The following is a 13,143-nucleotide window of genomic DNA, read 5'->3' on the forward strand; positions in this document are numbered from 1 at the left end:
TTTAAATAGGATTATTTTGATTGTTAGAAAGTAGATATGAGATTTTTATTACCCTTTCCTCTCTACTTTGACATTACGTAATTAATTGATGATCATTTGAATGTAGTTTTCAAGTAATTAATTTTTTAAATCTTTAATAGGAATTTTTATGAATTTAAAATGCTAAAATTATATATTGCAAATGACAGACGATAATTTAATTTTACATGATTTTTAATGTAAAAATATTTTAAATATTTAATTTTTGAAGTGCAATTAATTTATAAAATATACATAAATACATAAATACCGTAAAACAGGGTTATTTCGTTCATTGTGAGTAAATTCGCTCACACATTTTTATGCTTCATTTTAGCTTTAAACTGAAGTTTGATACCTTTATTACCAGGTACAAATGTTAAGCTTGTTATTAGAAATACCAAATTTTAGTTTAAATGTAATCTAATGAAAGAAAATGGGTGAGCGAATTTATCCGTACTAAGGGAAGTAACCCCGTTTTAAGGTAATTTAAAAAAAAATTATTTAGATATTTAAAAAATTTATAGAAAGTTACAATTTTCTAATCTTATAAAGAATCAAGGTTTAAAAGAATTAAGAATTATGGATAATCATAAAAAAATTATTTAGTAAAAATTTGTAAAAAATATTTTTTTTTTAAATCTACTTTTTGCATTGAAAATCTTCTCTCTAAATTTAAATAAGTTAAAAATAACTAATTATTAGTAAAATCGTAGCTCATTTTTTGCTTTGGCAATTATTAAAAAGTAACTAATAATTAGTTAAAAACAACTAAAAAAATAGTAATTTTTTTACTACTTGAATTAGTAAATAGAAAATTTTTACTAAAATTTTAGTTATTTTTACATAACCTAAAAATTAATTTAACTAATAAGTAATTAGTTATTTTTAACTAAATTATTAGTAAAACATTACTAATTGAATTAGTGACTCACTTTTTGCTATTGAATTAGTTGTTTTTAAGTAATTCAAATTTGGAGAGTTGAACAGGACCTTAAATTTTTTTTCAAACGAACAGAACACTAAATAAAGAGGGCCAGGTAAAGTTGTCAACAAGAAAAAGACTTATTTTACAGAAATTTATTAGAGTAAATATATAATAATTTGCAATTAATATAAAATGTATGTCTGCAGCATCTATTGATGAAGCCGATTCCAGGATTGATTTCTTCTTAAAGCTATCGGAAGTGGAAAGCGATGAAACTGCTAACCTGGAAAAACTAAAGAAAAGTAGACATTCCAGAAACCTTTCTCAGAAAAATCGTGAAGAATATCACAAAAGTAAGGAACAGACTCCAACTACCGAATCATATAAAAGGCCATCTTTTAAGAAAAATGGAAACTCTGAACCGAAGGAAATTGGTAAACCAGAGGATAATAAGCATTCGTCGAGTAAACTACAAAATAGTGATTTCCAAAATACTGGAATCAGTTCTTTAATGGTTTCAAACGATGTTAATACTGAAAGCGATTTGCAAATTGCACCACCGGAAAAAAATGGTAATTTTATATCATATACAATTTTCTCATGTTTTAGAATTTTTTGAATTTGTTGTAAAAATCTTGTGGAAAAGAAATTCAGTTTATGTAAAGTATTCCCTCATAATTTTCTGAATTTTCTTATAATTCTTGCTGTTTTTGTTTCTTTTCAAATTCTTTTAAATTAAAAATTCACGAATTTAAAGTTATTTAAATTATTGATCTTTTTCCTAAATTCTATTATTTTCTTTACTTGTTCATTTAAAAAAAATATTGGATCTAAAGCATTTCCTTATAAAAACGTAACAATCAATGAGTATTATATTTTGCTCTTATAAATTTATAAATTATGCCAAAGCAAAAAAATGAAAATAAAACAAAACCTTGAATTATAATTTAATTATATTTTTACATTTTATGTAAATCATAATTTAGCATAGACAGTTAAAATTAAAATTAATGCAGAAATATTTAATTGTAAAACAATAAATGCAATGTAAAAAGTTATTTCGGTAAATTTTATTCAAATTATACAAAAAAATTATTGTACTAAATTTCTAATTTTTAAATGATTTGAAATAAATAAATAATAATATTATAATAATAGTAATAATAATAAATAAATAATAAAATAAATTTTTTGACTACATTATCCAAACAATGAAATCTTAAGTTAAAAAAAAAATTTCTTTGAATATAATATTTTTTAAATATATAAAGACCACAAACAAATTTATTTTTAAACAAAAAATATAATGTTTCTTTATTTTATGTAAAACAAAAATTCAAATTTTATATTTAAAAAATCCTAACTATTTAATGTATAAAAGAAAAAAATATAAAATTAAGAAGCTTCTTAGAGTTCTTGTTATCAAATTATATTTGTCTAATAATTTTTAAATTAAGATTTTTTTTTAAATATTTAACAAATTATTTTATAAAAATTTATTAAAATAATAACGTACACTACCGTCCGAAATTGTGCGAACGCTTACACCGCAAGTCATTGAAAAACATACTCGCGTGAAAATAAAGATAACTCTGAGAGAAATTAACGTAGAGACTTTTCCCTTATAGCGTTGAAAAGCTTATTAAATTTCGAAAAAAATGATTCCTATTTGAATGAGATTGCTTAAATAGGTTTAAATATATCATGTTACAAAGTTGAAAAAATAATTGTAATTTTTTGCTTATTTCCTACCTTGACTTTAACCTCTTGCATGGTCCAGGAAAATCGACGAAAAAAATTGTCCTTTAACATAATTATTCCTTGAAATCTAAGCTTTCCATTGATTCCAAGAACAATAAAAAATGTTGACGGGTTTTCCAGTAATTGAAAAAAAGGACGAGCGTGCACGAAAAAAAATTCGACCGTCAATCGCTCAATTTTCCCGTCTCACTGCCTCTTTCGTTCGTGCGCCAGGGCCGAAACAGAGGATTTTGATTAGGCGCTTTCCGGGCACCATTAATTTAATTATTTTTGCCTTTTTGTGAATATAAATTATTTGTATAACGCGAAAGATATCATAATTGTGTTATAAGTTAATTATACAGTTATTAAAATTAAATAAATGTAATAAAACTTATATATTTCATGATTAAAAAATTCAATTTGAAAAACTTATACAATGTTCTTGGAAATTGAATTTTATGTTTTCAAATTATTTTTTTTACAGTCAACAATTGAACATATAAATTTATTTTTAAATAGTACATTATGTTAACTTAACATCACCGGAATATTAGATTGCATAGTTATGATATTACGCTATAATATGTCGGCTAAAAATGACATTTCTATAATATTCTGGTTATATTTATTTTGAAGATTTGGTAAAAATTAAAATATATTTATAATCATTATAAAATTTATTATTAAGAATCAAAAACCTCGTTGGTCAAATTGAATTTTTTAATAATGAAATATATAAGTTTTATTACATTTATTTAATTTTAATAACTGTATAATTAACTTATAACACAAATTATGATATCTTTCGCGTTATACAAATAATTTATGTTCACAAAAAGGCAAAAATAATGAAATTAATGGTGCCCGGAAAGCGCCTAATCAAAATCCTGTTTCGGCCCTGGCGCACGAACGAAAGAGGCAGCGAGACGGGAAAATCGAGCGATTGACGGTCGAATTTTTTTTCGTGCACGCTCGTCCTTTCTTTCAATTACTGGCAAACCCGTCAACATTTTTTATTATTCTTGGAATCAATGGAAAGCTTAGATTTCAAGGAATAATTATGTTAAAGGACAATTTTTTTCGTCGATTTTCCTGGACCATGCAAGAGGTTAAAGTCAAGGTAGGAAATAAGCAAAAAATTACAATTATTTTTTCAACTTTGTAACATGATATATTTAAACCTATTTAAGCAATCTCATTCAAATAGGAACCTTTTTTTTCGAAATTTAATAAGCTTTCCAACGCTATAAGGAAAAAGTCTCTACGTTAATTTCTCTCAGAGTTATCTTTATTTTCACGCGAGTATGTTTTTCAATGACTCGCGGTGTAAGCGTTCGCACAATTTCGGACGGTAGTGTATTTAAAAAATTTTTTAAAAAAATTACAAATTTTAAAAAGACCTTTTATTTTTTTTCGAAAGAACTGAACACTGAATAAAGAGGGCCGGTTTAAGTTGCCAACCAAAAATAGATTAATTTTTTTATCAGTGTAACATGATAAATTACGATTAATATGAAATGTATCTTTGCAGCATCTATTGATGAAACCAATTCTAACATGGAATTCTTGATAAAGCTCCCGGAAGTGGAAAACGCTGCAACTACTAGTATGGGGAAACTGAAAAAAAGTACCCACGAGAGAAACCTTTCTAAGAAGAATCGTGAAGATCATCAAAGTAAGGAACATACTTCAACTACTAAATCATGCAAAAGGCCACCTTTAAAGAGAATTGGGAACAATGAGGACAATACTGATGAACCTTTGACGAAAAAATTAAGAAATATTGATTCCCAAATGCCTGGAACTGGTTCTTCAATGCTTGTAAACGATGCTAATGCTGAAAGCGATTTGCAAATTGCTCCACCGGAAACAGATGGTAATTGTACATTATCTTCAATTTTTTATAATTAAAAATTTTTTTTATTAGCTGTAAAAACCATGTGGATACAGAATTCAGTTTATGTATAGTATTCTCTGATAATTTTCTGAATTTTCTTATAGTTTATCCTATCTTTGTTTCTTTTCGAATTCTCTAAAAATTCCTGAATTGAGATTTTTTTCAATTATTGATTATAGAGAACGCTTAATTTTGTTAAAAATAAATGATAAATAATATTGTATTCATAAAAAATTTATGTACTGAAACATTTTTACCTGAAAAGGTAAAGTAACATTTAAGTTAAGATTAATAAAAATATTCTTTCAGAAAATGCTGTTGTTACCAATTCCACAGATAAGACTGTTTCAATGAGTAAGTTTCAAGTCTTTTGAAAGTTTTATCTTTACTGAATAATTTATAGGATAATTGAAAAATTTACTGGAATTCATTGTCATTAATAATTTTTTTATTCGAACAATAAATTGTTTGAATTACATTTAAAATTATTATAAGAAACTTTAAAATACAAAAAATTAATTTGCTTTAAAAAACTTTTCAACTTTCAAATATAAACTTTGAACAAAAACTGTCATGAGATGAGACAACTGACCCAATTGAAAGTACTTTATTTATTATTATTAAACAGACACAATTCAAATTTTCACTTTTTACAGGTAGTAAACAAGTTTCTTTGATTTTAAGAAAGTTAACAAAAATAGAAATGGCAATGGATAATGGGAACCAGAGCTCAAATATGGAAAATAGATCGATGTCTTCATTCTTAAATCCGGATGCCGACTTAAAACTTTTTCCAGCCAAAAATAAGGCTGGAGTACTCAGTATAAGTGATAGATTACTCAACGATAAGAGATTCTTGTCTAAAGTGGTAAATAAATATAACGATCACAACCTTATTTTATTCAGCTTTTTAAAATTTTATCATCTATTTTTCTCATTTCATTAAATTGTCTCTATTTCACCTATTTTTTCAGTCATTTCATTTTTCATCTATTTCACATTTTTAAAAACTGTTAAATTAAAAAAAAACTTAAAACGATTAAAAAATTGCTTTTTTCAATATTTACCAATCTTAATTTTAATTGGAATTTTAATATAATACGTTCTAACTTAAATTTCTTAAAAATAATTATATGAATTATTCTTCTTGAACAATTGTTTGTTACTTAATATTAACTTGTAATATTTAATAAAAATAATTAATTAATTAATTAATTTAATAAAAAATGAAAAAACTAATATTCTACAACTTTTTTAATATAAAAAGTAATTTGTTACTTCACATTTTTTTGTATATTATAATAAATTATTTATTGTTAGGTTGCTGCTTTAATTGATTTGGGGCCGAGTCACAATAACAGCACAACCCTTATCAACATGATGAACCATGTTCTAACATTCAAAGCTGGCCAGGAATTTACATTTAAAGGCAAGGGTGGAAAGAAACAAGCATTTAAACCATTAACATTGTTTGCCGTTATCTATTGTAAGTGATATCTATTGCTTTTTATATATAAAAAATATAATTTTAAAGGTAAAATATATATTTTACCTTTTATAGTATTTAATACAAATTGTTCAAATTATTATTTAAGCATTATGATATTTTTGTACGTGTTAATATTTCTCAATTGTTTGTAATTCTTTGTTATTACTATCTAATTGTTGCATTAAAATCTTTCAATTCTTGAAAAAAAATTAATTTCAAAATAGTTAGCGTTAAATATTATGCTTTTATAAGTAATTGGATTAATAATATCTTCAAATTTAATATTACTACATTTTTAGTATTTGTATTTTAATTTATTAATTATCAATTATTTAAAGAAATACATACATGTAAAAAAATTTTATTCAATATTAATGTTTCAAAAAAATTCTATATATTTTAATACAAATAAGTTTTCATTTGAGAAAATTAGTTTTTGTTTTAATATTTAAATCAAAAGATTTTAAACTTTTTGTTTAATATTTACACAGGTAAAGAAATTTTTTAGTTTCAGAAATTTTCATTCAATTTTCATTCATTCAATTCATTCAAAATTTAACTATTTATTTACATGTTATTTCTTATTTTACTTGCCCTTAAAAATATTTAGAAAACCCTGTAGATTTCAAGTTAACGTTTAAATTTTACTACATATTTAATATTTACATGTACAATTTTTTGCCAGATGCAATGAAAAAATCCTCTAGAGGTGAAATTACCCAGAATACAGTAAACACCGACATGTCCCATTGGTTGGAACAATGTAAGAATAGAGAAAACCGTCGTCAGTAAGTATAAAAAATAGAAAAGTATAAATGTATTATAAAAATTCGTCAATCTTTCTTGGATTTCGTTAACGTTTTCTCTGATAAAATTTTATAAATTTTTATAATTTTTCATGATTTTTAAAAATCTGACTTTAAAATTTTTTCCAAACAAAATTCCATGCTTGACGCTCACTCATTTACAGAGGTTTAAAAAATTCTAATCCTCTTCCCAGTAGTTACAGGAACATGTTTTTTAGATAGAAGTTATCCTTAAAACATCTTTTAAACAGACATAAACGTCCAAAAGACGTATTTAAGACGACCTATAATCCCCGTGCTCAATGAGTTGAGTTCTCTCAGAAAGAACAAATTACGCTTTCATGGTATTTTTGTTCAAAAATAATACAATTAATTATATTATTAAAAACTTTACTAACCATTCGATAGGATTTAACAATTTTCAATTGGATCACTAAAGAAAAATTCAAAAAAATTTCAAATAACCGAAATATTAAATAAAATAAGACTTTCTCATTATGATGAGAATGTAATAAGGTGTTACGGAGTGGAGTTTTAATGCCAGATTTCATTTAATATTTCAGTTATTTAACCTTTTTTTTGAATTTCCCTTTAGTGATCTTATTGAAAATAGTTAAACCTTATCGCATGGCTGATAGAATTTTAATAATTTAAATTAATTTTACTATTAATGAACAAAAACACCGCCTGACATCGTGCACAAGTAATTTGTTCTTTTTGAGAGAATCACCCATAACTATCTACAAAATTTTATTTTCGAAATTCTTTTAATAACAAATCCCTTATTTAATACTTTTCTTAACCCCTGACTTTTTCTTTACCACAAAATTCAGACTTCTTTAATTTCAAGATTAACTGTTAGGTGCGGTCACTCAGTGGCCAAAAGAAATTACAACTAATTAAAATATCAAAAAAGATTATACAAAATAGTTATAAAAATCTAGAAAATGCTTTTCAAAAATTGTGAATATTAAAATTATTGTAAAAGAATTATAGACTTGAATATATATATAAATTATGATAGTGAATTTAATTTCGAAAATTTAGGATCTGTATATAAAAAATAATTTTTAGCACGATTTTTTTTTCATTTTTCAACGTAAAACATTGACTTTAATTTTGTAACTGTTACCACTTAATACAACAATATCCAATGCACATTTTTTACATTATACAATTAAGTAACATATTTTTTCTCGTTTTTAGGGTTCAACTACAAAAGCAACGTTTAGCTCAAGAGGAGGCTAACCTCGACATATCAGAGGAAGATGACGAATAGAAGATGGCTATTCCTTTATTTCATGGCAATTCTATTTCAGTTTTCGCAAATGCAATTATTATTCGGAAACAATTTTTTTGATTGATCAAATATGTGCAATCAGAAATTATGCAAACGCTATAATCGTCTTATCAACTTTAAATTATTTTCGTTTGAATTAATTATTAATATTATGTTCTTTTCTTTAGCTTTACATCTGCGCATTATAAATCATTATATAATTTTTATTATTATTCGCTTATGTTTGATTTTTGTTGTCCAATTATCAATAAATGACTATGAAAAATAAAACTTTGTTTAAAAATGTCTATTTTTTCATTTTTCATTTCACATAAATTCCACTCTTCTTATAAAAACTACATACAAATCATACCATTTTGTTTAAATAACAGTAAATGATTTTACTTTTTAACAAAATTAATTAAAAATTTTTTTAAATTCGTTAAAAATTTAAAAATTAATTGAAATTGATAATTTAAAATTAATTAGAAAATCAATTAGAAAATAAAACAAATTAAAAATATTCTTAATGACAAAAGATTTAAAAATATATAAAAAATTTAATTTAATTAGTTTAACAAAAAAAAAAAAAGTTTATTAAAAAAAGTAACGGCAATTTATATTAAAAATTAATATGATAAATCAAACAACTATTACAAAATATATAAATATTATTAATCTTTTTAAGAGATAATTAATCTACAATTTTAATTTGAAAAAATAGTACAGTTTTTGTAAAAACTGTAAAAAGAAGTCTTTTTCTATTTTAAATAAATTTCATTAAATATAACAACAGGTGATATTGATTAATTAATAAATATGCTAGAAGACACGCTAATTAAAAACATTTTTAAAAAGCCCGCCGTTTTTCAACTAATAAAATCAGTTTAGGTTTAAGACCAAGATTTTTTTCCCCTAACCGACAAGCTAAACAGCTTGTCGGTTAGGGTCTTTGGTTAGCGTCTGTAGAACCCGGGTTCCATTCCCAGTCCCTTCAAATATGTTTCGAAAAATTTTCCGTTAAATTTACAAGTGAAAATAAGCAGGGCATGATTAATAAAATCGAAAGTCAGGTGGATTTTCAAATATACAAAAAAATTAATTTTTTTTAAATTACTAAGTATTTTTAAAAAATTGCAGCAACCTTTCAACAAGCTTGCCGCAATTTTCCTGCAACATTTCGTAGGAAACTTGCTTCAATCTTTCACGACAAGCTTGCTGAAATCATTCGCAGTAAGTTTGTAGTAGTCTTGTAGCAATCTTTCATGATAAGATTGCAGAAAACTTTCATGGCAAGCTTACAACAACCTTTCACGGAAAGCTTGCCATGGGTGGGACATTTTGCTAGTTAAGGCAAGCTTGGCAAGCTTGCACGGTAAGCTTTCTACAAGCTTGCTGCAAGTTTCCGTGCTATCTGGGTTGGTGATGAAAGTTGTATAAGTTGAGTTGAGGCAAATACATAATTTTTACTTTCAATAGGTATAATTCTTAAGAGTGGTGATTGAACGTCACCGGTAATTCGAGGTTCACAAATGTCACAATATACAAACATTTTCTCAGGTAGTCCTCTTGCTATACTGGCAGGTTGATTGTCGAAATACCCATTGTTTACAGGTATTAATTGTTCAGGAGCAAATCCAAGAATTTTTGAGACTTTCTCGCTAATTGCTAAAAAATGTTGTCCCGACATTTCACAATTTTCGTTACGTACTTTTTGAACTCTAAAATACGAATCTTCTTTATCTTTAAAAGTTAAACTGACATGATTACTAATTATTAGCGTTTGATTAATTGTTGTAATTAAATCTTGAACTTTTTTGTAAATTCCTGGACGTATAAAAGCAACATTCTCAGGTTTTAACCACCAAACGGTGGATGCTTGCTTTGTTTTATTAAATTCAATTTCATCAATTGAATTTGTCATCACCTCAGTTGAATCTTTATTATCATAGTCGTAATCATAGTTGTCACTATTGTTATCATCTTTATTACGTGAAGCATAAAAGTATTTCATAGGCATTGGATATTTTTCAAGTAACTGTTTTCCATCATCAATATAGTAATCTTCTTTGCTGCGTTTTCTTCCATCTGTATCATTATTTTGTATAATTGACATTAAAGCAATACGATTTTCAAATTTATTAGACTTATAATTTGTTATGTGTAAAAATGTGCAAGGAAACTGTATTTCTGTTAATGCAATGGCCCAACGATCATGTAAACGAATTTCATATGGTAGTTGAGTGGTAAAGTAAGTTGTAGTATTCTTTGGAAAATATTTCATACTACTGTTACTTGGTAACACTAAATAAAATTGATCGGAATCCATTATAAATTTTTTAAATCAGACTCTGGAATCCAAGAATTAAATTTATTAGGATAACCTTTCCACTTGACAAGTACTTGCTTGTTTCTATCTGTACCTTTTCTACAAATTACTTTTTCCACAATAAACTCAGTATCTGTCAGAAGATTTTCTTTTTTTACAATTGATAATTCTCGTTCATAAAACAATCCCTCTATAAGCTCATTTGATAAATCTTTTAATTCGTAAACAACTGGTATTTGAAGTCGTTCATGAAAAACTTCAGTCCATCCAGCTTCATAACCTTTCGCAAAAGATCCTCTCTCTCTCTACTGATACGTACATAATCACCTTCCTTATATTTAGCTTACTTTCTACCATGTAATACTTTTTTATTATATTTTTCTGAAATATTTAAACGTGCTGTTTGCGCATTTTCTAAAGTTATCGATGAAGGTCTTATTTTCGTTACAGAATGTCGAGCATTATTATAAGCGTGTATAATTTGTTGTAAAACATTAATGTAACGATGTGTATTGCGATACGTAAAATACCGCCACATACGTTTCTTAAGAGTTCTATTAAATCGTTCAACAACTGCGGCTTTTGTGTTTGGATCTCTCACTGCGCGAAATCGTATACCTCGTTTTACTAACAATTGTCGAAATTCACGAGCTAAAAACTCTTTTCCTCTGTCACTTTGAACACAAACAGGTTCTCTTTTTTTGTAACTATTGTCATCATTTTTATTTTCTAGAATACGATTAAAAGCATTCTTTACTACTTCGCCGCTTATATTCTTTAGAGGTTCTACCCATGCATACTTACTTAATACATCAATCACTACTAAAAGATATACATAACCATCATTGTAATCTTTTAAATTCTTTAAATCAACAAGATCAATTTTCCAGAGATCTTCGATATTAGTAACATTATAAAAAGCACGTTGAAATTTACGTCGTGTAGGAATATGTAAGTTATATGTATCTTGTCCTTGCAACCAATCAACTACTTTTTCACGCGAAAGTTTTCCACGTGTAGCTTTTACAAGTTTTTCAATTCCTGAGAAAGAGACTTCATGTGCTGGATTAAAATATATTTCTTCTAGTAGATTCATATTAATATTTTATTTATATATTTATTTTAAAAACAGAGACAACCATTTAGTATTATTATTACTTTCCTCTCTCTTTGTATTATGAGTATCCTGTTTTGACCTGTCTATATAATTCGTACTTCTACTTCGATGTTTGTGTTCACTCTCGCTACTATTACTTTCGTCATCTGTCATTAAATCTATCAAAGATTTTTTCTCATTGTCTGGTTTATTTTTTTAAATTGAAGATGATGTAATATTTATATTATTTTTTTAATATTCTGAACTTGGTACAATTTCACGTGATATCCTAATATCACGAAGAAAACAAGCAAACTGACCTCGTCCTGATGGGTTTACAGTTTTTCTATATCTATATCACTACTAGAATCTTCTGAATGTGTCCTCTTTTTTGAATCAACGATAGTTATAATTGATTCTTGTTGGTCTTGAACATTTTGCACTTGTGAATAATTTTAATTTGTACCTAACAAATTTAAGGGTTGTTTAATAAATAATATAAAAGGGGAATCATATTTTCTTATTATTTCTTTGCTTCTACCAACTAGAATTTTGAAATTAAGAAAAATTTTACATCCTCTTGTGTCTTGGCAGGTACCTTAATAACTAAGAAAGGATAACGATCTTTCTTTCTATCTAAATTAAAACTAAATACACTACTAAAAAGTATTTTATCTAATAGATTTAGATACAATTAAGTTATTGATTTAATTTGGGTTTGTAACATTTAATCTTTAGATTTTCAACGTAAAAAAATTATTAATAAACTCAGTTTCATTTAAGGGGTTAGTACCACATCTCAGTGACTTTTCTTAAATATTGTTTTTTATTACAAAACTTATTTTATTTACTTTAAACTTTTTATACCTGAAAAAGGGGTTTTAAACTATTAAAAAAAAATTATTCCTTATTTATTATGGATTATCTTGCTGTCATGGCCGCCTGAAAATACCCCTACTTGTGATTGGCGGACACAATATCTCCAATTCCCGTCATCGAAAAATAAAATTTTTGATTTTTTCTCGAAAAGTAAGTTCGTCGCTATCGTCGAAACTACAATAAACTATTTTCGATGAAAAAAAACAAAATGGTGGACTTTTTTCATTTTTGACCTTGTTTTTTCAATTTAAATTGTTTAAAAAATGGTTCAATATTAATGAAAAACTATGATTATAGTGTCGACGATAGCGGTATATGTGTACAATAAGCCATAACAATTTAAGCTTAATCGGTGCAACAGTTTTTTTATAACGTCCACCAGGTCAAAAACGTTGTTTTAAAAAAAGCAAATTTACGAAAACATGTTTTTTCAAAAAATTCAAATTTTGACACTTTTTTGAAAATCAAACTTTTTTTCTTAATTTCGGTCCTTTTTATTTATTTATTTAAAGCTAAAAACGTGTATTTTCACTACAGGAAATATTAAGATGTCCTTTTTTGTTATTTTCGAGATATTAATTAATGTTAATAAAAAATGAAATATTTTACAAATAAATAAAGTAATTTCAATCCTAAAGGTACTAATTGAAAGCTGACGTAATTCCGCATCTAACGAGCC

General features: G+C 25.8%; 2 protein-coding genes across 18 annotated transcripts in view; both read left to right on the forward strand.

Annotated features, from left to right (window-relative positions):
- LOC127276984 (neuroligin-2) overlaps positions 1–13,143 on the forward strand; it is an 856,047-nt gene that overhangs the window by 640,679 nt on the left and 202,225 nt on the right. The window lies entirely within an intron of this gene.
- LOC127276986 (uncharacterized) lies at positions 1,054–8,355 on the forward strand. The gene is made up of 7 exons (XM_051297762.1): positions 1,054–1,518; positions 4,221–4,565; positions 4,896–4,940; positions 5,243–5,454; positions 5,907–6,072; positions 6,761–6,863; positions 8,088–8,355. The coding sequence occupies exons 1-7, from the start codon at positions 1,143–1,145 to the stop codon at positions 8,158–8,160; spliced, it is 1,320 nt and encodes a 439-aa protein (XP_051153719.1). The 5' UTR covers positions 1,054–1,142; the 3' UTR covers positions 8,161–8,355.

The sequence above is a fragment of the Leptopilina boulardi genome, unplaced genomic scaffold, assembly GCF_019393585.1.
Source record: "Leptopilina boulardi isolate dan_hultmark-lab unplaced genomic scaffold, ZJU_Lbou_2.1 LbouV2_162, whole genome shotgun sequence".
NCBI lineage: Eukaryota > Metazoa > Arthropoda > Insecta > Hymenoptera > Figitidae > Leptopilina > Leptopilina boulardi.